Source organism: Vanellus vanellus (assembly GCF_965231255.1).
Source record: "Vanellus vanellus genome assembly, chromosome: 7".
NCBI lineage: Eukaryota > Metazoa > Chordata > Aves > Charadriiformes > Charadriidae > Vanellus > Vanellus vanellus.
In genome coordinates, this window is record NC_138912.1 from 37,221,766 (window position 1) to 37,248,132 (window position 26,367).

Genomic DNA, 26,367 nt, shown 5'->3' on the forward strand with positions numbered 1-26,367 from the left:
AAGAAAAGAAAAAAATTTAAAAAAAAAAAGAAAAAAAAAGAGGAAGGGAAGAGAAGAAGGAGGCGGCGGCGGGCGCCGGCAGGTGAGGGGAGCGGCAGCGCGGGGGGCTCCGGGGCGGCGGCGGCGAGGCCCGCTCCTCTCCTTCCCTCTCCCGGCCGCCCGACCCACCTCTTCTTCCTCTTCCTCCTTCTCCTCCCGCTGCCCCTTTTCTCCGTAGCCGCCCGGGAGGGACCGGCCATGGCCGGGGCGGGGGCAGCGGCCGGCAGCCCTGAGGGGAAGGGGATGGGGGGGGGCGGGGGGGTGGCGGGCTGTGGTGAGTAACGGCCGCGGGCGACGGTTGGGGCGGGCGACGGTTGGGGCGCGCGGCGCCGGCCCCCGGGGGAGGGTGGTGGTCGCGCGCGCGCGAGGCCTCCCGGGGGAGGGGGCGGGGGGGGGGGGTTGCGCGCGAGCCCCGCGCGCCTGCGGCTCTCGCTCGCTTTCCCGCCTCCCTCCTTCCCTCCCCGGCACTTCCCGTTCCGGGGGCGCGCCTGGCGGCGACCGCCACCACCCCCGGCAGGCAGCGGGCAAAGCCTCCGTGGCGGCGGGAGCGAGCCCGGGGAAGGATGGGGGGAAGGCGGGGGGGTAGGGGGGAGCGTTTGCGCGGGAAAGCCGACAGCCACTCCCCCCTCACCACCACTCGTACGCCGCGTCTCAGAACGCCTGCGCGGCCGGAAGCGCTCTGTACGCCCCGCCCCCTTTCCTGTCGCTCACCGGCTCACCGGCCAATCCGCGCGCTCTCTCCTAGCCCGGGCTCCGCTGGGACCAATCAGCGGGCGGGGTAGGGCGGTGCCGGTCCATTTGGGGCCGCGCTGCAGGCGGCCAGTAGGCCGGCGCGTTGAGGGGGAGTGGGCGGGACGGAGCGGAGCGGAGGTGTCCAGGCAACGGCGTGGCGGGGCCGGGCCGGGCTGGGCCGGGGCCGGGCCGCCCTCCTGAGGTGGCTCCGGGGGTCCGGCGGCGACCGGAGCTCGGCAGCTCTCAGCAGGCTCAAAGGCAGGTTATCCTGGGCCGTGTCAGGACTGGGGTAGTGACCGTCCCCCTGTGCTCGGCACTGGTGAGGCCTCACCTCGGGTGCTGTGTTCAGTTTTGGGCCCCTCACTACAAGTTGAGGTGCTGGAGTGTGTCCAGAGGATGACAACGGAGCTGGTGAGGGGTGTGGAGCACAAGTGTTATGAGGAGCTGCTGAGGGAACTGGGGTTGTTTAGCCTAGAGAAAAGGAGGCTGAGGGGAGACCTTACTGCTCTTTACGGCTACCTAAAAGGAAGGTGTAGCTTGGTGGGGTCGGTCGCTCCTCCCAGGTAACAGGCGATAGGACAAGAGGAAAGAGCCTCAAGTTGTACCAGGGGAGGTTTAGGGGGGTGTTAGGAAAAAATTCTTCACTGAAAGGGTCGTCAAGCACTGGAACAGGCTGCCCAGGGCAGTGGTGGAGTCATCATCCCTGGAGGCATTTAAAAAACAGATGGATGTGGTGCTGAGGGGTATGGTTTAGTGGTGGACTTGGCTGTGCTATGTTAACAGTCAAACTTGATTATCTTAAAGGTCTCTTCCAACCTAGATGATTCTATGATTCGGGTTGAGTCGATACGAAGGCCCACTCTCTCAGCTGTACTGTTCCACAGGGGTCAGCCTCTGCAGTTTGTAAGGTGAAGCTGCCTCTGCCAGACCACCCGGGTCCTTCTGGCTTCAGTGTTTCTGTGAAGCTTCTTTGAGTAGCAATGCACTCTGTGTTGGTTTGGAATGGGTTGAGTCCAGGAGATCTTGCCTGCTGAATAGCACAATGTTTGCGCATTGGTTGTGCCTTAGCAATTTATTTAGGTAACAAGCTTCTGCTTGATGTCTTCTGAGTTATTTTCACAAAGTTGCATTTGTATATGAGTGTGCAGTCTAAGTTGACCCCTAGATATAATGTCTTTGGATTGCTTGTCATCTCCTTACTGTTCAAATAGATTTTAAGCTGGAGATGAGGAAAGTGCAGGCATGTTGATAGTCCTGCGTGCCCTTGACTTCAGTCTTTGCCTGCTGAGTTCAAGTTTTCTCAATATTTGGAAGTCAAAACTCCTAGACACCAAGCACACGTGAACCATCTGCAAATGGTGTCCAGCATGTCTTTGGTGAATAAATGCGGTAGAAACGGTTCCGGTACAAAGCCTTGTAAAGATTCAGGTGTTAGTCCTGTAAGCAGGCCACTGAGGTTGGCATCCAGCGGTGCTCGAGTGTGTTTTAGCCCATGTGAGTTTCTGGTGTAGCTCTCAGTGTAATGTCCACTACTGAACCTCTAGTTGTCCTGAGGGAAGGCACTTGTCACACTGTGCTAAGTTTTAGTCTGCCAGATGACATTGTAGCCACCTGTAAAGTCCAGGAGGATAAACTGAAATGCCACCTGGTTTAATCTGACCAGGAATTTATCTAGCATTGCTCAAATGTGATAAGAACTTGCTAGTGTGCATTTCATATTTGGTGTAACTGCTATCTTAGCTTGCCTCTGTCGTTTGTATGATCTGGGATATGAAGATGAACAGCCAGGATTTACTTTTCTGGTGTTGCAACAGTTTTGGTCCTACGTTGTGCAAACTAAGCTTTCTTTTAATATTTTCTGTGTTGTTTTTTTTTTTTTTTTTCTTAGAGAAAAATTCAGATTTGATGTATCTTATCTTTCATTTTGTACCGCACTGAACTTTCTGATGTGCATCCATGCTTTCTTCCCAGGTGTCTGAAACTGCTTCCTGGCTGGCTTTTCAAGTTCAGGCTCATTTGAAGGTCGCAGTCTGTTTCTGTGCCTGCAGATTATTCTTACTTTTCTAAAAATTATAGGTGTCCTTGCTGCCTAAAGATGATGATGAGATTTTGTTCTTCTGAACATACACGTAGGAAGGACTGCAAAGTGGTTTTGAGGTTGCTTTGGTAAACCTTGATATGTTGGGGTGTGGTGTGGGATGCAAATTGCACAATGGTGAGAGGAATGTCGTGGGACGGTCTGTTGTTCCACTGTCCTTGTGCGGCAGTCATCACCCTCTGCAGAGAACCATGGTGGAAGAAAACAGGGTGGTAGTATCTGTAGTGGAAGGACCCTCCTGAGAGAGGCGAGGAGGTAGAGCTCTTTTTCCCGTAGGCAGAAGGAAAATATTGTTGGTTGGTGTGGACTCTGAAGAAGATTTAATTCACAGAGGAAGGCCCAGCTTGCAAAAGCCTACCCTATTTTCATCATATTGTAGAGAACTCCGGGAGATCTGGTAGGTACTAAAGTCCCCATAGCAACACAAGGATGTTGGAGTCATGGCAGAGTAGGAGTGTGCCGTGACCAATTAAGGGACTGGAAACATTAATTGCTTTAAATTGCCCAAGCCTCACGATGTCGTGGTAGCCAGATATAGACGCAGTTCTTCTAACTCAGCGAGGATGGACTTCACATAAATGACATGGCTGTGTTTTTGCATGGACACTGTAGTTTATAAGGGCAAATGTAGAGGCAATGAGTCAGCTGGCAGAGAGGGAACTAATGTGAGTAGACTCAAGTGCTTTTCACTTGAGGCTTAGCTATATCACGCAAAGAGAACAATTAGGACAACAGTGCCCAACCTGTAGCTTTTCAGCTGTTGGCAGCTTTGGTTTCAGTTTAGGTGTGTGTCACGTAACTGTGTCAGGGCTGAGCTGATGTGCATCCTCCAGGGTAAACCAAATCCCTGCCTGTTGGAGGAACAGCAGGGCATGAACCCCTGAGGCCTCGCTGCAGACCAGGTGTAGCTCTTACGTGCAAGAGAGCTTTGAGATCCCTAGGACTGAGAGTCACCTGAGCCTGTGAACCGTCCCCTTAGTGTCTACCCTCCAAGGTGCCCCGTATAGATAGTTGGCAACCCCAGTGTACCACATTTCTTCATCCAGGTCCACAGGAGTTGTATGAGGAGGAGCAGATGTGACTATGCCATAGCTTGGCTTTCTACTAATAATTGCCTCCCATAGGATTCCAGACAAGATGAGTCAAGAACATACGGTTGTATATGTCACTCCCCAGTGTACTCTGGTCCATGTAAGTTGCAAAGAAGAGAGAGAGAGAGAGAGAGAGCGTTAGCAGTGTTTTGAAACTTCTTTTGTATTTAGGCTCTCACAAAATTCTGCAATCATACCTGATCTGTTACCTGCAGTGTATTTGGAAAAATATTTTGGGATTCCAAAGGTTGCCTTGGCAGCAGGGAAAAAAATGGCTGAGACTTGATGTGAGAGAGAAGGGAAAAATAAAGGGTTGGAAAGTTCAGTGAGGCAACAGAAGAATGAGCCAGAAGTGGTTAATTAAACAGAAATTTATATAATGCAACAGCATGCCCCAGAGCAGTGTGCTTAGTTATACAAATATGTTTTGATTTTTCTATCAGAGAGATAAAGTGTTTTTCTGTGGATGTAATCTCATGATGTTTGCTTTTTCTTTCATTGATTTACACACGGTTGGGATTTGGTACTGTAGAAGCAAATATATGAGAAGTTAGCTTGATATGATTTTGATACATGGTTGTTTGTAGTGTACTCTTTCACCATGGCTCTCTGTAGGGATTTCAGTGCAGAACTGAACTCTCGGGTGATGAAACTGTCCTGCTGGTATTGCAGGAATCAGATTGTAGCCTAGTGCATACATTTATTAAGTTCCACCTTAAAATGAGTTATTGTTGCTCATATTACTCATAAGAGAAGGCTGTTCCAGCAGTTTCCTCCCCTGTTGGCTAGAAACCTAATTCCCAGCCTACGTTTATTCATTAATTTCAATGTCAGTTATCATGAACTGAAAAGGACACTTTATAAAGGTTAATCAGTAGCATAATATGAAACTGAAAGTTTATAAAGGGTTTGTCACAAACTGCAAATTTCATTGAGCAAGAGGGCTGGAGGAAGGAACCTCGAGAGATCACCTCGTCCAGCCTCCTGTCCCAAGGCAGATCCAGTGCTGCCCATGCCATTTCTGACATATATTTTCTAATCGTTTTAGAATTGTCCTGGTGGGAGGATTCTGCCACCTCCCTGTCTGACCAAGTCCAGTGGTCCGCTCTCCTCCCCACTACACAGCTTGTGTGAGAGTCCTGCTCTTTTCCTTTCACTTTTATAGGGAACACTTAGTCCCTTCACCTTCAAAGCAGCCTTTTACATTTCTAAAGACCATTATCATGTCTCCTGGCTTCTTTTTGCCTTCCCTTTTAGTTTGTGTCAGATCGTTCTTATCACCCTCCTCTGGATTCCCATTGCTATGCATGCCTGAAGCGCTGCATCTGCGGTTGGACATAGCTCCTCAGCTCAGCGCTGGTTGTCCTCTGGCTTTTACACCTTGATGTAAGGTTTGCCTTTTCGCAACAGCTCCTTCCCCCCGCCCCCCCACTGTAACCTACTGGTCCTGGTCCCTGGAGCTGCTTCCTAGTAATTTTTCCCTGTTCTACACACCTGGTTACTCCTGCATCCATGCAATTAAGGGATTGCTTGGGATTTTTTTCTACTTGTATCTGTCTGAAGTGGCCATTGCCTTTAATCCGCAATTGCGAGCGGGAGTTTGAGCTCTTTTACCACCACTCGTGATTCCAGGCTGGCAGTTTGCAGGGAACTCTGAGGGGGATGATAAGCAGCAACAGTTTTGAGGTGTCTGATAGGTTTACTGGGTTTAATCTTTCCCAACTTTTGTTGTCATGCCCACATAATTTATTGCACTCAGAAAGGAAAAATCATTTGGCTCATAGACACGGACACACCAGGTTTTTATAGATCCCTGCAGGCCCTATGGTGGTTTTATTTCCTTGATACAGTAAGTGAAACCACCATTCAAGTTAGGTGATTGTAGAAACCGACCCTCGACTTTGGCTGTTACGGATGAGCCGATTTCTGTGAATGTCTGGCTTTGTATGGGACAGGTGACCCTCTTTGTATATGCACTTAATTTGTAATAAACAGGATAAGAATGAAATGCAGATTTCTGTGCCCTCCTCAGATGAACATTGATTGTTCCCAAGGGCTTGCAGTGGTGTCAAATGTCAGACTTTTTTTTTTTTTTGAAGGCTATTTAATATGCAGATTGTGATAAACTTTAACAGTATCATCTAAAGTCATCATAATATTTTCCAAATTGTCTCTGTCCTTTTGTTTCCTTCAGGTTAGTGAATACTGGGAATTAAGTAGGTACGCCTTCATTGACAGAAATATCATCTGTGGCAGACGTACCCTTTGTTTACTTCAGATGAGTGAATCTTCATCTATTGTGTTGTAACCAGGATCACAATTAGGCCACCAGGGCAGCTATCAAAATGGAATTAAAAACAATTTTTGTAAACAGAGTTAAAAATTCCCCATTATTTGGCTGTGAGTGAGAATTAGGGGTGTAACTACGACCACATGGACACTTTGAAGTGGAGTGGCTGACTCCAGGGTTTGTTGTCTGTTTACCTGCAATCTCACTGTTGCCAGGAAAACAAGGAGAAAGAGATTTGTCTTTTTTACTCCTATGTATACACTAGATTGGCTCTTAATGCAGGGAAAACCCACATCTTCGAGCAGCTTGATGGGCAAAAAAAAACCCTGGTAGCCAGTCCTTTTAAAATGAGGGATTAAAGACCTCCTCTTGGCTCCATGGAGGAAGGCTTCTGTGGCTCCCAGGAGCTGCTGTGAAGGTGATCTGGAGAGAATTATGAAAGCAGTGCAGCCTGTGAGCTGGCCCCCGGGGCTCAGTTCCTGAGGCCAGAGCAGAGAGAGGGGAGGTGCTTGAAGCAATAGCTACTTGCCTGCTTCTCCTCTTCAGCCACGCACACATGTGAAATTCCCTGTATAAAATACCTGTGAAGAAGCAGTGTGTTTGTAGGTAGGTTTTATCTTTTCCCGTGTGAGCAGTACGACTTCCTCTGCTTATAGGTGGCACCAGTATCTGCTTTTCAGCTTGTTCAATGCTGTCCATTATGCCAGTTCTTCTCAGCTGTTTATAACTTGCTAAACTTAAAAGTCAGCATGGAAATCTTCCATGCGGTGGATGGCTGCCTTGGTGTGATTTGTAGTTTGTTGTGTTTTTGTCTTTTTTAAGATTCATTTAATGTACATTTGACTTCTATTTTTTTTATATATATATTCTCCAAACCACTTTTTCTGTGATACTGCTACGCTGACAGTGCAGTAGTCAAAACAAAAGTTATAGCAAATGTTCCAGTTATCTGACTTTTAATGAATAATTTCTCCGATTTTGCAGGTATTGAGAGTGGGTTTGTGTTTTTTTTTTTCTTCTGGAAGAACAAGATAACGTATAAAGATGTTTCTCACATGCTGAACACCGATCCCATTTCTTTTCTCTTGCAGCTTTTGGATTGGAGCAAGGGGTTAAGAATCACCAGCAAATTGAAAAGCACAAAGCTGCAAGATGTCGGGCCGAAGTGGGAAGAAGAAAATGTCCAAACTCTCACGCTCGAGCAGGGCGGGCGTTATTTTTCCTGTGGGGAGGATGATGCGCTACTTAAAGAAAGGAACGTACAAGTACCGGATAGGTGTTGGAGCACCAGTTTACATGGCAGCCGTCATAGAGTACCTAGCAGGTAAACCAAGAACCTGATCCTAGAAGTGCTGATCACACACAAAACCCAGGGATATCCATGGGATGGGATACGAACGTGTTCAGCACTTCTGAAAATCAGGCTTTGCAAGTGCAGGATTTGTTGAAATTTGCTTAAAACGCTAAGGAGATTAATTTGCTTCTTGAAGAGGCTGAGAATGGAAATTTCCTCCTTTGGAGGCACCGTGCTTGGTCACTAGCTGGAAGGATTATTTTTTGTTGTTTTGCAGAGTGAGGAGTCACACCTAGGTAGTTTCTGTCCAAGAGAATATTGATATGAATTAGGCTTTTGATACACCTGGATGTGAATAACAGGAATAAAAAAAGCAAACCTACTTTCTACATCTATTGTGCTTTTTAAGCAAACAAACTGTTTTGCGGGCTACATTTCTCCTTGCAGAACAGTGTCAAAGTGTTATGAAATATGGAGGTTACTCATTTGTATTTGAAAAACCTTTTTGGCTTGCCTAAGTGTATAAAGAAACTGTTTCAGGGTTTAAATCTTCCCACATACACCAAGTTTTCTTTTCCCTTCCTTTCTGAAATTGTCACATGGTGATACAATATACTGCAAAATACTGTGATGTCCTATGATAATATCTGCTCGGTTTCTTATTTGATTGTGGAAGATGGCACCTTAGCAAATTGTTACAACACTCGGTGGAGAGAGGATTCTGGTTCAGGTTAACTTAGGTGTTACAGATCAAGACTGAGGTGCATTAGAGAATCTGTGAGGAGTCACAAGCCTGGATGGAATTAGTTGAGTGGGTTGTGTTTCAGGAGCATAGTTCATTGCCAAAGTGGCATGGAAGAAGCTTGCATGGAGCCTGGTTGTCCATATAACAGCATGCCAGTCTTTATGTAGGCATTGCTGTCTTTTTTTTTTTTTTTTACAGATGAAAGCCTGTTCTTGCTACCAGGCAATAAAAACACTATTTTCTTTCAAAGGTGTGGAGAAAATCTGAAATGGTGATAATTTCACTATTAAAATTAAGTCTCTGGTGATGCCTAATAGTATGTTACAGAAAGTTCCATGTTCGTGCTGATTAATTGCAGGATGAGAATCAATCTCTTTTCTGAGGCTAATTCTGGAGTTGGAGTGAAAAAGTATTGCTTATGTGGAAGAAATGTAAACAAAATGTTTAAGTTTGCATTTATGTTCACTCCCAGCTCCTTCAAGAGATAAGTCCAGAGAAGGAGCTCGTTTTAAAATTAAACAAAACACCACTGAAAAGCAGAATTGAAGTCTAAGATGGTGAGCATCTCTCCCACTCATTTTATTTTATTTTTTACTGTGTAAGAACAAACATGTTTATATAAAGATCATTTAATCATAGGGAAAGATCAGTTCTATAAGTGATTTTGGAGAAGATCTTTCACTTCATTAAGAACATATGTATGCTCATATTTGCATGATCCAGTTTCATGCACTAAAAATGAAGTCTTCTAACTGTAGAAATCTCTCTCTCAGTGGAGCTGGTGCTGTACTGGGGAAGTCCATGACTTGCAGAGGTGGTTTAGCTGTCCGCAACATGGAGCGCTACTCAGCAGGGATGCTTCAGAGGCTGCAGGGAGTTCGGGGGGAAAGGTGGAGACAGGATTCATTGCTCTCGTAGCTCCCCTGCTCTACCACAGTGATTTTCAGCCTTGTTTTTTGTTGGTAGGCCCCTGTATGTTTTCTAGTGGAAGTTCGGGCCTCACTCAGGAATGTCATGAATACGATTTTTCTCTTGTAACAAGGTGTGTTCGCTTTACTTTATCTGTGAATCGCTTAGAAGTCATCTGCAGGCTTCTGGATGTCTGGGTATTGCAAGATGAAAGCCATATTACATGAGTTTTGGAAACTGCACTAACATTTATAACTTAATAACGTGCTGCATAGTGACTCTGCTGACCTTCAGCCTTGGGAGGAATACCGTTTTTTCTTTTCCCGCTCCACAGGGATCCATAGCATTCAAAGGAGTTTCTAGGATAAACATTTGGAGCTGCTTGTTCTGAGCCGAGGCCGTTATTACAAGGTGTAGTAATAAATTGTCAACAGCACATCTGGTATATGCAGCACTTCGGTAGTGCAGACTGAGTTATGGTCATCTTTTTATAACATACAGCGCAACACTGTTTGCCTATTATCTGAACTAGAACAGGGTATACCTTGGCTCTGCGTCTGGCTAGTAAGTGCAGTTTAATTGAAATCATTAATATGGTAAGGGCAGATTATGTGTGGGCCTACACTTTGTTATAGAAAAAAAAGAGTGTGTAGTCATTCAGGCAAGAAAATTGCTCGATGTGTGGGCTGGAGGCCCACATAAATTGTAAGAGAATGCTATTTTAAGCTGCTTGGCTCAGCAGAGAGAGAACCCCCTCTCACCCCAAACCTGCATATATTGTAATAGAATGGAGTAATGTTTCTGAACAAAAACACCTATTGCTTGTGGATAGTGGTCTTTCCAAACTAAAGTTTCTGTGCTGTATCCAGAGCTTTGTTTGAGAAGATTAGAAAGGTGGATAGTTCAAGTAAAAAAACAGTGTTGCAACACCTAACCCTGCTGATCTAGTTATTCCTAGTACGTATGTGTGAATATAGTCTTTGGGTTTGGGAAGCCTTTAGAAACAAAACGTGGTTTTCCAGGGCTGTTGTCAAATGGGGTATTATATATCAAACTGGTAATGTTTCTTAACATTATCTGATACTTCCTGTTACAAATTCCCGCTTTCTCTCATGGACTTGCAACTATGAAGTGGTGGCTACTCAGGCTGAAAGCCTGCATACAGGCGAACTGTTTCGGGCTAAATCTGGGAGGATGGGAGTAAGGGAGTCTGGTTCTTAAGCTGTTTTACAGAAGCAAGTTGAACTGTGTTTTTTTGTTAAGTTAAAACATTTGTAAGATTATCCTCTGGACACCTGGGGGCTTCTCTGCGTTTGAGCAGAGAATTGATGCTTTATGAAAGGGAAAGGGTGGTCTCTGCCATCTCAGAGAAATCTGCTCTGTTTGGCAAAGCTGTCACTTTGAAAAATCACAGGTTGTTCATGCTCAGCAGAGACTTCTTTGATTTCAACAGCGAAAATCTCCCAAGACTTGTCCTCACTGAGTATGCTCCAGCTTCTCTCGGCTTGTGGTGCTGCCCAGGCTGCCTACACGTTGTCCCCCAAGAGTGACAGAGCGTGCCTCAACCTCTCAGCTCCGAAGTGTGACAGGACTGTGCGTGGGCCGCTCCACGCAGTGGCTGAGCATGCTTCAGCCTGTGGCTACAGGTGCTCAGAAGGACTCTCCCTCTCACTGCTGTCCCTGGCTGCTCCTGGTCACAGCACTGAGAGCAGGCACTGGGCTTTCTGTGGTCTCAGCATCTTGAGCATCCTTGTTCCCAGTTGCCACATGGTTCAGATTGCCTTTTGGCTTTGGTATGTGTTCTGTGTCACAAGCTACTAGATCCCCATTTTCTCCCTTTGTATGCAAAATTGATTGTGGCTGCACCCCACAGCCATTATCAAATCTGCACTTTGGCTTATCAACCCCATTGTTAAAATGCCAGCAATCACCGCAATGTATCTCAAGAAAGAGGTACTTTTATCTTGACTAATTAGCTAATGTGAAGATATCATCAGTGTTCTAAGGCTTTTTTTTATAATCTATCTATGCTGTTTTATACCTTAGGCTTGAAAATCATATTGCAAAACTGCAGCTTAATTCCTATCCAGAAGGTTGTGTTTGCTGGAACAGTGTTGGGCTCCACTGGCTTCAGAGTTAAAACTCCAAGAAAAGTTGGCCTCAGTCCCATTGGATTTATGGACTTTGCAACAGATGCGTGCCAGACTATGCTCTGAGTGTGCATGAGGCTGACTACAATCATCATCATCTAAATCAAACATCAACTGCATGTGTCCCATAACGCACCTTCTCAAAATGTAGAGAAAGAATGCAGATGCCTCTTGATTAGGAAGCAGAAGACATGTGAATGGTGTGTTGGTCAGAGGAACTTATGGAAGATGTCAATGGAAAGCCATCTTCTCTAAAGTAGGGCAGAACACAACACAAGCAAATACCTCCTCCTTCAAAAGACAACTGGCATACTCCTCTGTCTGTGGTTCTCATCTGCCATCAAGAGACAAATCGAGCAGATACTTTTCCACTTGCAAATGGAGGACCAAGGACTCCATCATCTGATACGTCTTTTGAGAGCAAAGGTATTATTGGTAGATTTGTATGTGGTAGCGTAACAGGAACTGTCGCTAAAGGGGAAGCGGAAAACAAGAAAACCTGTCTGAAATTTTTCCATTTTTGCTATCAGTTGTTCTCTCGTATCTTTCTTATCAGTCCAGCTGAGCACTTCACAACAGCAGGCTGAGCTCAGCTGAGCAACTAGCTTTTGCCTGGCTAGGCTTATGCTTTTAGTTCCCAGACACTCCAAATCTGTCGATCCATCAGCTAAAGAAACCTCTTTTTCCTGTATGTCACAGGATGAGAAGATGTAATGCCATTCAGGTCATAGCTTGGCTACTGCTTGTGTCGGTTGGACGACAGTTATGTTCTTCCCTGGTCCAAAGTGCTTACCAAACAGGAGAAAAGGCTCCTTTAGAAATCCTAGGTGTTGTGTAGAGTCAGTGGATAGTTCTGGGCGTTATTCTGTTGACCAGCATTCAATGTCTATCTAGGGCCGAGGTAAACTGTGGAGTGCATAAGTGAGCTAGTTTGCTTGTAGCCGTCTGCGCTGAAGATGTCTGGGTTTGAAGTTGTGCTTCCAGTGTGAAGGCATCTTTGTGGATTTTGAATCTTGAGGGAAGCAAGATTACTTTAGATTTCACTTTAATTCTTAACTCCTGCTGCTGAGACCACGTAAAGTAAAACCAACATATGTCTGAAAATATCAAGATGGCCGATTTCAGAAGAGCTTGTTATAGTATAGGACTTTATTATAGGACCTGTATTCTCAGACTAGTCTTCTTAGAGTTTAGGTACCCTCAGCTGTCAAGATGTTTCTACTTGAAATGTAAAGCAGTTTCTTTAGGGATCTGTTATTAACAGCAGGGGATGTGATAACTGAAGCCTCCAGATTTGATGTTGCATTTTGCAAGTGCCGTTTTATATTCTTGGGGCTATGAATGCCTGCCTCCAGCATTAGAAAAACATGCATATAAGCAATCGTTAGAAGGAGGTAAGGCAATTATTTACCTAGCAAATAATTGGCGTCCTTTGATAAGTTCTATGCGTATTCCACAGTCTACCCTACATCATCTCTGCCTTGGGATTCCCTTCTTCCTGGTGTCCTGTGGTAGATGGCTGGCATTTGAGTGTTCTGCGTTTTTTGCTCTTAACATTAGGCAGAGGACATTTGAGTGCACCATCAGGATGCTGCTGGCCAAAGGACCCAGAACCTGGGGGAGTGGGGTGAGCACACAGGTAGCAGGATGTGCCTGTTGTTGGCACATCTGAAAGAACTTCAGTTACCACGCAGGTAAGTATATGTTGCCTTTTTTTTTTTTTTTTTCCCCTCCCTCAATGCAATTTTCCTCTGCTATCAGCACACATCTGCAAAACCCACTGGAGCAGTCTGGGTCTCTTTTCTCGCTTTACGCTGGTCTGCACAATGGATGGCAATCTGTTCCTGCTGTCTGCTGCTGCATTAGCTCCACTGGCAGAGGTCTGGGAGTTGGGTCTGAACCTTTCAACCCTGCAGCCCCCACAGGGGTGAACACAGCTGAACTATGCAGGATCTCTTTTCAGTCTCCTTTGAAGTCCAAGTCAAACCCTCCAAAGTTAGGAAATGCCAGAGTTGAGGTCGCTGGCCGAACTTCTAATGTAGGCCCAGGGTTTATTTGTGGTGCGATACTATTTCAGATTGTCCGATCGCATACTGCTTTTTCCCTTGTAGCAGTGGCCTAGTTATCGCAACCACAGTTCTAATAATATTTCCTGAAATTTAAGTGCTTGTCTTTGCAACTTTGATAATGTTTCTGGAAAGTGGTGCATGAATAATCGTGAAAATTTTCAGCAGACACTGGCTGTTTCTTAAACAATTCACTGTGAATATGCATGTAATTCTAAACAATGGCTTTTGCATCTCCAACATTCAGTTACGTATGTATACCGTATAGCAGTGAAAACTGGATGACAAGTATGCACTTTTGTTATTCTAAGTGAGTGAAATGGAAAGCTATTTTTCCCATGAACTAAACCTCTTGTTGAAATCCTTTGGATTTTAGCCAGAGAGCTAAAATGGTGTAGATTTCCACTAGATTTTTCATTTTTCTTTTTACAATAGTTACAGTTCTTTATTTAGTTGATAAAAAGGAGTAAGATATTGTTAATAGGACACTGACAGGCTGTAACTTTCTTACCCCTGTTACTGGCAGATGTAAATACAAAACCCAGAAGGCAGGGACGTTGGGTACTTTTAAAGCAAAACAAGGTGTGAATATGACTTTTATGATTATTTGGAGCATAACATTCCCTTCTCCTTCCTTCTCAGTGTTTCAGTAGAGTTCTTACATGAGAAATAACTCGTGAGTAGGGCCAAGCTGTGTAAGTTAATGAATTATACTGATTGCTACAGTTTATTTAAACTCAGGAAGACGTGTCTGTGTTTCCTCTATAACAATTGGAAAAAGCTCAGTGGCTTTAGTCACAGTATAAATATTATTGCAAATTTAGAGAAACTACTTTTGAAGTGGCCTCCTGTTCCCAGAGATGTGAAAGTAACTTTCTACCAATGCATTGAAGCTCTTACATTGTCTCTGCTTGCCTCTAAGTCAAACCTTTCGTATCTTGTTCTGAAATGCAGCTTCTCACAGATTTTCAATGCCCTTTAATTGCAGCATCGCCTGGCTACTTTGTTGACTTTCAAAGTGTTTCTTTAAATGCACCTCAGTCTTCGTCTTACCTGGTCCTGAGAATCCTTGCTGTTTTGTCAGAACTGTCTGTACTAGGTTTGGGGTTTCATTGCATGCTTTACTGTTTTGTTGTTACAGGGTTACTGCTAAATTTTGGACTGCTGATGTACATATTTATAGGGTGTTTCTTGGTTTGGTTTTGTTTTTTTTTTTTGAAAGAGTATTCTGACTTGAGACTTGTTAAAGAAGTCATGTGAACCAAGCTTAGCATATTTTCTGCTGGCTATTGTTTAGGGAATTAGGAAGGACAAATTATTTTACGTAAATTTACAAATACATTGAGTGTGGTTTGGTTTCTGCCTTTATGTAGCAAAGACCATTTAAATTGGGAAACACCCCGAAAAGGTAAATGGATATTAAGAAGGAATGTAAAATGCGTATATAGGGTGTACACGAGTTGCATTTTTTGTTACTTATTTTTATCTCAATGTGTTTACAGCTGAAATTCTAGAATTAGCGGGAAACGCGGCACGCGACAACAAGAAAGGAAGGATTGCCCCCAGACACATCCTCCTGGCAGTTGCAAATGATGAGGAACTGAATCAGGTACCCCTTTACTTTTCATTGCGAGAGTTACATGCTGTAGCATGAATGAAGCTGCTACCATGGAAGGTTAGAATCAGTTTAGTCTGACACATGAATGAGAACACAATTATTAGAGCAGAAGACGACAAGATTGTGCCCACTTGAGTAAAAGCAAACAAAAAAAAGAAGGTTCTGAGATATCTAATATTAAATCCCCTGGGCATAAATTTTTCTTCTTTCATAGCCTGTGAGTCCTGTTGAAGTGGGTGAACTTGATGCTTAATTTTTTTCTCAGGGACATTGAATATGTAAAGAAAATGTGCCATATGGAAGACCTTTTCCCAAAAGCTGTAGAAATGTGTGTTTTCTATTAAAACTGTCTGTGAGGCCCATCTTGGGTAGGGATCTGGCTTGCTCTCTGCTATTGCTGCCTCCAGGACTGCCTCCCATATGCCCAGGTCCCATCAGCACCCAGCCTGTGGTTTGCGCTGCCCTGACTCAGAGTATCACTTGTGGGATCACTTGTGCTAAACTTATTGAGTGAGAAGAGAGATCATGGCATGGGCTGTGAATTGCAGCATTCAGGGGTGCCGGAAAGGTTCAGTCAACATCAGAGGATCTCTTCTTGGTTGGCCCCATGTGAAGATGTATGACATCATTCACACTTTGAAAGATTCCTGCACTTAATTTGACTGCTTTAAATAATGAAAATGTGGCTCCTGTGAAGTCATCTAGCTGTGTTTCCAGTCAAGGGGACTGGAAAGTCAAAACAGAGGCCAGGAGAGAGGGAAAAGCATGCTAGCTGACAGTGCCAGCCCATTCCCCGCTCTGTGGTGCTGGTCGCTGGCCTGTGAACTGGGGACTAGACCTAGTGTGGTCTGTCAGGAGTCAGCCAGACTTTGTCCTCCACCTAATATCACAGCCCATTGCTGTTTTTCATCTCTGCAAAGCAGGTGCTCCTGTTTGTTTTCACTGAATCTCTGTCCCTGCCAAAGGGATCTGCAACCAGTCCTTCTTTGAGCAGGGCTGTGGTGCAATCACTTATCATCTTCTCATACCCTCATTCACTGCTTCTGAGACACCAAGGGCAGGTATGCAGAAAGACCAGCACTGGAAGAGAGAGAAGTGATTGACCAGTATAGTAACAGAGTTCTCCGGGATGTCTGGCTGACCTCACCATCACCTGCCAGGTTTCTTGTTATTGTGGATTTTCTCCCTAATAATTTTTTGATGGTTTTGTGTTTGTTTTTCGTTTTTTTTTTTTATGATAAACGGACAAGGTGCAATGCTTTAGGAAGTGTGGGCTCTACTTACGTATGTGTAATGTAGTCAGCAAATAGCTTGAGTGCAGACTAAGAGAATCTGTAATGTGTTCCTTTACATTGCTTCTCCTTGCAGTTGCTGAAAGGTGTGACTATTGCAAGTGGAGGTGTCCTGCCCAGAATTCAGCCAGAGCTTCTAGCCAAGAAACGGGGTGCCAAAGGCAAATCTGAGACCATCCTTTCACCTACTCCTGAGAAGAAGGGAAGGAAATCCATGGTGAACAAAAAGAGTGGGAAGAAAGCAAAGTCTACCAAGGCCCGGACACCCAAAAAGGTAAGTGTGAGGCAGATACGGGATTCCAGAGGTGTGGGAGAGGGAGTGGATCAAAACCAACTGAGATTATTAGGACGAATAAATCGGCGCTTCTGCATTGTTTGTTTGTAACAACTGGAAATGGGAGGTTGGAGTTGATAATAGACACACCAGGATTATTTTTTTTCCTCTAAACTTTAGAAATAAAGGCAAACACAGTATTTTTTTTTGAATAAATTTTCATTAATAAAAACCAAACACCCACCTTTAAAGCTTTGAGGAAACTTTTCAGATTTCCACGTCACCCTTTGCAATACTTTCTTGATATCTGCGTAGAATCTCTTTATCTCCACACTAGCTGTGTGGCAGTGTGGAAGTTTTGAAGCATTCTCTACTTGAGAGATATCACACCTTCAGCTTTGTACAGTTACTGGTTTGCTGTTAAAGTTTTTTCACTGTCCAGGGAACTTGTCCTGACATGGTACAAAAGTGTCATTTTTTACAAGCTCTTTGTTTCATGTGTTCTTAGGTGTGCTGTTGTTAATGGTTTTTAAAAGAGTTTTAAGAAGAATAAATGAATCAGAACATGACCACTGCACCTTCCCTTACGGTTGCCCATCCTCTATCACCATCCAAAATGGTTTAATTTGGTAAAGCAGTGACCCAAATCAGTGCTTGTGGTTTGTCATTCCAGAGTGTGCATCTTAAAACACTGCTATATTTTTGATTGGGTCAGATTAAATAATACTAAGCTTTGACCTAAGCTTTTTAAACTTGTGTTAAGCATATCCTTCTGGAGGCCTCTAAGCTTTAATACATTTCCATAGCTAAGAATGTGCAGAAACAACTTTTAAAAAGAAAACGGAGTTGCTTACTCGGATGCTGAATAGGATGCCTCTGTGTATCGTTCTCAGCTACCACCTTACTTTGAATTGTGCACATGCAGAGTTTGGGACTTGTTTGTAAGAGTCAGCTTCTTGACATACCTTAAATCAGATATTAAGAGATGTGAAGACACGCTCCTGCAACCCTGGTAGGAACAGCTTTCCTGCTCCTGGAGCTGGGCTGCATGAAGGAGTGTGTCCTACAAAAGGGATTTTGTGTTCAAACTTCATCTCTTACCTTTTTCATTTTGTCGTTCTGACTGCTTGTGTGGAGGTGTGATGGCTTGCTCCTGTCAATACGGATTCAGATGTATGATTTATTAGTTGAGATTTAGGATTTTTTTTTTTCAGATTATAAACATGTTTTTTCCTTTGGATTGGAGTGTTTGACTGGGTTACTAAGTTACTAAGTTTGATTTAGTATGAGCTCTGCTCTGTTAGCAGCAAAAATAAGCTAGCACACTCCCACCCATAAATACGACCTTAATTGTTAGTAAAACTACAGATGGATGTGGGTGCGCTGACTCTTAATGTGACTACAAACGTATGTAATGCCTCAGATGAACCTCTGATGCTTTAGCATTACATAAACAGTGAAGACCTCTGTTGTTACATAATCTTTGAGGATTAAAAGGCTATGAGTAATATATTGATCCAAGAAGATGTGATTTGTAGTAACTAATTAAATCTATCCACTACTGAATAGTGGTAAATGTTGACTTTTTTTTTTTTTTCCTTTGAGAGTTCTTGCTTTTTTCTCCCCCCAAATAGAACAAACAGAAGGACAATGAAAAAGAAGGAGCTTCAAATTCAACATCTGAAGATGGACCTGGAGATGGTTTCACTATCTTGTCCTCCAAGAGCCTTGTGCCAGGACAAAAGGTAACACAAAGCTATAACAGATTTGGATCACAGCAGTGGAGCCTAGCATAAATGGAAGGATGCTTTTGATATAACACCAGTGTAAAACCTTCTCTATGTTCTCCCTCAGTGGTCCCAAATTTAAGGCCAAAACTTGCTCAAGTCATGGGCGGGGTAGAGGGTCTCAAAATATATGTCTGCAGATAAAAGATTTCCAAGAATAGTGCTGGTCAGCCTCTCTTCTCTGTGGAGAGCCAAACTGATTCATTTCTTGGCCTAAGCTGTATTTGAGTTTTCTTCAGTTTGGACTTGGCTGTGTTGTGCCTGGCATACTGCCAAACCAGATTTAACCTTCGAGGCTATTTACTATTTAGAAAAAATTATTTCTGGGCCAGGTCCCAGGATCACCCAGCAACTTCCACATGTTGGTTTGTGCCAGAAGCCTGAAAGTGGGCTGTGTGGTGCCGCTCTCTCACTGTTCAAATTGAGGACTTCACCAGAGCTGCAGGGTGTCCCTACTGCTCCATCTCAGCACAGGCTGTGACACCTTACTGGGCCGGAATTACAAAACTGTCCTACCAAAATACCTGCATGTCCTTGGTGTCCAGCCAACTGTTGGTCCTGTGCTTTTTTCTTTTTTCCTGTACTCACCAATTGTCTGCCTTCATTTTTGGACCCTTTGAACGAAGCCAGAGTTTTTCTTACAGATTTAACTATGGAGAGACAGTCAAGATATTATTTTTTTTAATAGTATTATTATTATTATTTCAAATAGCAGGGTCATCTGGAAGAAGTGTTCTTCCTGAAATTGCTTTTGTAAGCCCCCTGTACTGATGGTGTACCCTGTTGTATGAAGCAGTGCTTAAGAGTTCAGCCTGTCTGATCCTATCTTTTGCTAAAGCAGTGCCAGACATGTAATAGATCCAAAAGATTGCTAAAAGCTCTTATCTGGCTGGGTAGATGAAACTTCGATTTCCTTCATTAGAGTTCGTTCCTGTCCTAAGTTCCTCCAGAATCTGTGCAGCTTCTCATTTTCTTCTCTGAAACGGGCAGTGCTTATTGTTCTGGTTATGACTTAAATACTACGGCGTATCTTGGAAGAAATGAGGCATTCTGGGCACGTGTTCAGCAACCGTAGAGTCTTTTTAATGATTTTTAGGGTTTCTGTCCTCTGTTGCTCAAAGTGATGAGGCTGTGAAATCTGGGGAGCAGCCTTTTTGAGCACCTTAACACATCATGTTTTGGCCAATTCCTGTAGCCAGATGCATGGGTGGGTAAAGCATTCCTTACTTTATTTATGCCAGGAACTGAAAGGGTAATTACTCAGGCGGTGAAGCCTTTATAGATCAGGCTAGTGTTCAGCCCTTCTTCTCGGTCCCTACAGTAGTTTACTGTGGGCAAGTTAGGAGAGGAGTACAGGAGAAAAGCTTTTTAATGTTAGTGTTTTCCATTTCCAAAGTCAGCCTTTTCTTTTCAAAGTGTGATGCTAGAACATGAATTCTCTAGCAGTAACTTCCTCTGAAGCAAGCTCCCGAGCGGTGGGCATGTCACAAAATAATCTGAGTGGTGTACAAATTAATTAATTAAAGGCTAAAAATCAGAATCACACATACTGAATACACGAAACTGCTGATCTCTGAAAGACTGAATCCAGCCTCCTTTCATTTTAGTTTTTTGGTACGAAAATGATTTTGCACTTGGATTACTATTATTTTTTTTTCTACTCCCTCATTATTATTATTATTTTACAGCTTTCTCTGACACAGAGTGACATCAGCCATATTGGCTCCATGAAAGTAGAAGGCATCGTTCACCCTACAACTGCTGAAATAGACCTCAAGGAGGAAATAGGTGAGGCTCTGCTACACGCAGAAAAAAACAGATCTAGAGTTGGAACAGTAGCTGGTCTACTAGCTGCCTGCTGAGATCCCATCCTGTTTCATCTGAATCTTCCCCAGGCCATAAAATATCACTTACAACACTTCTGAAAATCAGGCTGGATCTGACTAGGTATAACAGGCAAATCACTAATTTGTCTTTTTTTAACGATGCCTTATGACAATCAATACCCAGATGATTTGTTGAAGCACATGAGCAGCAAAGGTGTAGATAATCATTATTGCAGTCTTTATTGGATTATTTTTACATTCGCTTCTGAAGATTCCATGACAAAAATTATATATTAATAATAACACTTCTAATTAAGCTGTTCATTGTAGGATTTTACATTGTAGGATTTTTATTTTTTAGAAATACTCATGTTCAAAGCCTTATACTGCTCATGTAAAATAAGGAAGTATTATTACTGCTCGTGCACAAATACGGAAATTGAAGCAAGAGGGAGGTAAAAAAGAGATGCAGTCAGTTGCATAGAGAGGCACAGAATCTAGTAGCAGGCTTTTGCATCATTTTATTTTTATACAGTGGGTCATCAAGACCTTCACTGGCATCCCAGCTGTGTTTATTTCAGAAAGTAGTAGGGTTTGTATGTTGAGTTGATTTTGGAGGCTGAAAATCCCGCTCTTCACCATTGTAGCCGTAAGTCAGAGTAAGGCCAGCATTCTTACAGATTAAATTATATTAAAGTAATTTCCAGTAATAACCATACAGGGGTTATCAAAACCAATAAAAAGTAAACTTTATCTGTGGCTAGATAGAGTGGCAAACATAAAGTTCAGCTGCTGATGACAGGGGGAAACAGATAACGTGTGCACAATGTTCTTCTTTTAAATAATGTAGAGTTGTTTTTTCATGCTGATACTTTGAAGCCAAGGCCTTTTGCTCTGTGTCCTTGCAGGCAAGGCGTTGGAAAAGGCTGGAGGGAAAGAGTTTTTAGAAACGGTGAAAGAGCTTCGCAAATCTCAAGGACCTTTGGAAGTTGCTGAAGGTAAAAAGCATACTATGCTCTCTTCTGGAAACGGCTCATTTCATATGTTCTTTTCTCTGGACGTTCTGATCTGTTCTTGATTATATATGAGCCTTTGCTTATGTGATGTAAATGTTTCTGATTCTTCTGTGAAGCTGTTGCTGATATGGACAGCCTGTGTAGGGGGAAGAAAAAAAAAAAAATAATAGGATACCTGTATGCTGGGCACATCTAGTCTTTAAGCTTCTAGGTGCCACCAGAAGTTACAGCAGGCTGATTAATTTACCTTAGGCGATTTCTGTCTGCGAGAGTCCAAAAATTAAGGAAAACTCGTGCTGTTACTTTTGTGCCATCTTTCCTGTCCTATTTTTGTACTGCATTCCTCAGTGAGGATCAGAAACAGCTCTCAGTCTAACATAAGAGGTGTAAGAGCAGTGATAGTTCATAAATTATCCTGCTCTATGCATATTTGATGAACAGTATAATCCAAACAATTACCTTACTTTGAACACAAAGAAAGATGTGATACAATCTTTAGAACTGACATGCTTTTTGGAAGAGCAATTGCTGCTTTTCTCCCAGGCACTACAACTACATTATAGAAATACAAATTACAGAAGAGCTCCCTTCAAATGTTTAATGCATCTGTAGCAGTGAATAGTTTGGGGTTTGAAACGATGTCTTCCTTTCTCAACAAATTAAACCGGTTTATAGGGGTTGAAGGTGGCTGGAGGGCAGATGGAGAGAAGTTACAGTGTATCTTCCAAGTGCCTTATTTGGCTTAGTATCTCAATACACAAAGAACTAAATGATTTAAATAGTCTAGTATTTAAATTTTCCTGAACGAATAGCCTAGTTCTAGAATCTCAAATGACAGGGAAGATTTTGTACGAGATACGTGGCTTCATTTTTGCATTGAATCAAAAATATGTGTCATAACATGAAAGTAAACTATTTTTCTTTGTCAGCATCACTACCTAACTAAAAAATAAACTCCTCTTATGCTATTAAGACAGTCTCGTGAAAGAAGGTAATCTTAGTTTAATAGATAGAAAAATGTACGCTCTCAACCACTGTGCTGTGTTGCTGTGTTTGAAATTGCCCCTTCTTCTGGTTTTGAGGCGAGTGACAATAAATGGTTGTTAATCACTGGCGAACGCTTGAGCTCCAGCCTAATGGGCTTGAATTCAAGTGCTGCTCACAGGATACCTGTGTTGTTTAGAGTCGATTTGCTCCCTATGGTTAAAGGCCTGACCTCTCTCTTCTGGTTGAAATTTAAGTGGCACAGTGAAGCATTAGACGGAATTCCTCTGTGATGGTGGACAAGTGGATAAATCCCAAGTTTTTCATCCCTGGGCATTAATTGCACAGCTAATTTCAGGGTGTTTAACCTGAGATTCCCGAGACCCAGATTTTCAGAAGTGCTAATGGTCACAATTGCAACAAAAGCAAAGTGATGCCATGCTGTGGACTCTGCAGGTCCTGGAGAAATATTATGCTTTCTGCAAAATTAATCTGAGGGTCCTAATTGGGCATAACTGGTGGAGACTTTCAACAAACATCTTTTGTTTTCATGTTGTTGTCTGAAATCACTCAGCTGTGAAGTGGGTCTAAATATTACTCCCTAACACTCTGGAGCTGTAATGCTGATGCAGGATATTTCCCGCATCCTGCGCAAAGCATTCAGATAAGGCTGTGACAGCACTGCAGAAATGTCTATTGGGGGATTAATGATGCTGTGTTCAGTGCAAGGTTTTGATACTTTGCATGAAACAAATCCAGAGGCCACGCTGAATGAGAAAGCTACAAAATATTATTGAAGAACTGTGCATTAACCAAATGAGCCCCAGGTTCTTTGGTCTCCAGAGAAGTAACAATTGATCACAAAAGTAATGACAAGAAAGATTACGATTACAAGTGAGCCATTGTGGCATATTTTAATCCCTGATGTATTTCTTTGGAGAGGTAATGTAATTAAGGAAGTGCTAGGGATTGAGAGGTCATTACAGGGCGGTTTCTATTCAAAACTAAATGCTATATTTTCGTTTGTGTTAGCTGCACTTACTCAGTCTAGCGGCCTAGCAGCAAAGTTTGTCATCCACTGTCACATCCCACAGTGGGGCTCAGACAAGTGTGAGGAGCAGCTTGAAGAGACTATAAAGAATTGCTTAACAGCCGCAGAAGACAAGAAGTTGAAGTCCGTGGCTTTCCCCCCGTTTCCCAGTGGCAGGTATGACTCTTTCTGCATAGGAGGATTCTGTATCGGGTAGCAACGGCATAATTACCTGTCAGAGAGCTGCTGCTGTGATAGAGAGGTACCCTCTGATCGGTGGCACCAAAGGGGCTGACCCTGCCTCCAGAGAGGTGCCATCTGACACCGTGCTTCTCCAGATTAAAGGACCTTGAAGTGCACTGTTTGCGTGGAACGACCAGAAAGCCTTTATACAGTGAAATTAGCTAACCCACAGGAGAGCTGAGTGGACTTGCTGTGTTCTCTATTGCTAGGCAGTGATTTTCATTCTTCTACGATGGGCCTGCACCACCTCAGTTTTTATGTCCCTTCATTTTGCTGTGGCGAATCTTATTAAAACTACATTCGCACTAATAAGATGATACCAGCATAATACTGAAGGCAAGTAACAGTGATGCAACCTGAGCTAGGTAAATGTGGGGTGTTCGCTTAAGTCATCCCAAGAATACATATGAAACAGATTAGGCACACAAAATGTTTTCTTTCAAAAGAAAATCAATATTTCTCAAATATAGCTCTGCTTTAAAAAGAGAACTATGAAACTAACTGTGAAACTACACATTTCTTTCGATAGCTAGCAAATAAAACGTGCTTGACTAAGAAATCCAAAGTATTTATCTTTCTTTTTTTTTTTCCTTTTAAACCAACATTTCATTAATCTTACTTGGTCTGCAATCACAAGAAACCTTACACAAGCCCTGCTAAGTGCAGTTGTTCTTTCGCATTGGAGCTTGCACGCTTATGTTTAATTTAAAATGTAACTACTGATTTTTTTAGTAATCCCCAAAGAGTAGACTTGTGTTGGCCCGGTATTGGATAAAATGAAAGTAAAAGTGCATTTTGATCAGTGAATTCACCACACATCACTGAATACATAGGAGGTAAAAATATCATTTTTACACAGACGCTTTTCAAGACAAAATAACATTTTTATGGATCGGGGCAACAGAATAAATAGAGGGGCACTACAATATTTAATGATTTTTCCTCCTTCATACACAGATCTTTTCATTTATAATGTTCAGTCAAAGGAAAATGTGATAAATTGTTTTACCACTCTAATAATATAGCTCAGCTTTCAAAAATGAACTGTAGCCTTTAATGCCAATAGAAATACTCTCAATAGACTTCATGTTGCCTGTAAACGTTATCTAATAATAATCCAGTCTAGGAGCATTAGTCATAGTGCAGATCCTTCTGCTGCTTAGTTCCAGTTCACTCTCCGTTGCTCTTACAATTACTCCTGCTAACAGAAAATAGAGTAAGTCTTACCAGGTGCTGCTGGTTTACACTTTATTTATCAAAGGACCTCAAAGTTGTCTGAAAAATGGCAGAGTTTTTCAAATAAGACTTAATGGTTTTGCTGTCATTTTTATTCCACCTACGTGTCTGCACAAGAAATGCTGGTTTTGTTGGGTAGATCAGGAATTATGCTGTATTGGTTCTGTGAATTTTCATCTTTCCCATCTCAGGGACCGTTTACAGTAACTGATATAATGTAGCAATATATGGGATTTCTCAGTTGTGCCAGGGCTTTTCACCTCTATGATCTTGTCATAAAAAGAGTAGAGAAATGCAGTTTAGATGAAATTACTCGTGCTGGGAAGCAGATATAAATTAACTGAAAAACTGAAAAGTCTTTATCAATAGCTTGCTGCCAGAAGGGCCTGTTAGCAGGTGCTGTCCAGGGACTAAAAGTAGAAAAATATGTTTGCCAGTAATCATTTGGATTACAGTGAATATGGACACAGCAGTTGTTGATGACTAGTTTCCAAGCTCTTTTTTTGGATGTTTTTTAGTATAAATATGATAAGTAGTCTGAAATCACTAACATGAAATTGAGTAAGAAGTGAGTAGTACTAAACTTAGAAAGGGGAATAAAAACAAATGCACATCACCATACTATCAGAGAGGAGGGGGAAACAGGAAAAAAAAAACAAAACACTGCAAAGGCAGCTCTGGATACTATGAAAAGAAATACCGTAATTTTTCAAGTGTAAGGATTGTTAAGCACTGGGATGGCTTGTCTATGTATTCTGAGGCAGCCCCATAATTGAAGATTTTTAAGTATAGAGTAGACAAACTTTTTTTTCAGAAGCAGAAAAGTTTTGTGTAATTCTGCCCCAGAGGAAGGACATGGGCTAGGTTGTGCTGGCCCACAAGTAGTTGATGTATTTTTTTAATTTTTTTTTTTTTTTTCAGTTTTCAACTAAAAAATAATCATCCCTTGAACTGCTTAGCCTGCCCAGCATGGCTTGGAAAAGTTTAATTCTAAGGGAGAGCGCTTAAAAAAAACCCCAAACAAAAAACAAACAAACAAAAAAAAACCACAAAAAAAACCCCAAAAAAAACCAACTTTGTGTGGTTATAAGAAGTAGAAGCAAATGAAAACGGTATCTGTGCCAGCAAGGAAACTAATACAGCAGCAGATGACTGTTGGGGTTCGCTTCTGGGATTTACACATTGCAAAACTGCAACTGGCATTATCTTAACAGCAGCCTGTCGTTGGTACAGCTATGGCTTGTTCCTTTCAGCATCACGTGTGCATAATGCTTGTGCAGATGGCTGACGCTCCCTTGTTCTGTTTTCTTCCCCTACCACACAGAAACTGCTTCCCAAAACAGACGGCAGCCCAGGTGACTCTAAGAGCTATTTCCACCCATTTTGACGGCACCAGCTCTTCCTCCTTGAAGAACATTTACTTTCTGCTCTTCGACAGTGAAAGTATTGGCATCTATGTGCAAGAAATGGCCAAGCTAGACACTAAGTAGCAACGGCAGCCAAATGAAACTTTATTTTTCAACAAACTTGAGTAGCATTAAAAGCATTAGAGGTGGGTTTTATTTTTTCAATGTGACGAGGAGGGGGAGTGGTAGTAGTGTGATGTGTTGTGACTTGATGAAGAGCTGTGACTAGAGGTGAGAGGGG

At 42.8% G+C, this 26,367-nt stretch overlaps 2 protein-coding genes and 1 long non-coding RNA gene across 3 annotated transcripts in view; 1 reads left to right on the top strand and 2 right to left on the bottom strand.

The window, feature by feature from the left end:
• Positions 1-196, bottom strand: part of LOC309674154 — a 47,054-nt gene extending 46,858 nt beyond the window's left edge. Inside the window, exon 1 of the long non-coding RNA XR_014269365.1 lies at positions 169-196. This is a non-coding gene — a long non-coding RNA (uncharacterized lncRNA). The remainder of the gene's footprint in view (positions 1-168) is intronic.
• On the top strand, positions 1-26,276 carry MACROH2A2 (macroH2A.2 histone). Its single transcript, XM_082486112.1, has 9 exons — positions 1-82; positions 7,342-7,574; positions 14,917-15,023; positions 16,401-16,598; positions 18,233-18,343; positions 20,074-20,173; positions 21,120-21,209; positions 23,244-23,418; positions 26,045-26,276. The coding sequence occupies exons 2-9, from the start codon at positions 7,403-7,405 to the stop codon at positions 26,208-26,210; spliced, it is 1,119 nt and encodes a 372-aa protein (XP_082342238.1). The 5' UTR covers positions 1-82; positions 7,342-7,402; the 3' UTR covers positions 26,211-26,276.
• Positions 24,590-26,367, bottom strand: part of AIFM2 (AIF family member 2) — a 9,299-nt gene continuing 7,521 nt past the window's right edge. Inside the window, exon 9 of the mRNA XM_082486110.1 lies at positions 24,590-24,682. Coding sequence (XP_082342236.1) covers positions 24,655-24,682 — 28 coding nt within the window. The 3' untranslated portion in view covers positions 24,590-24,654. The remainder of the gene's footprint in view (positions 24,683-26,367) is intronic.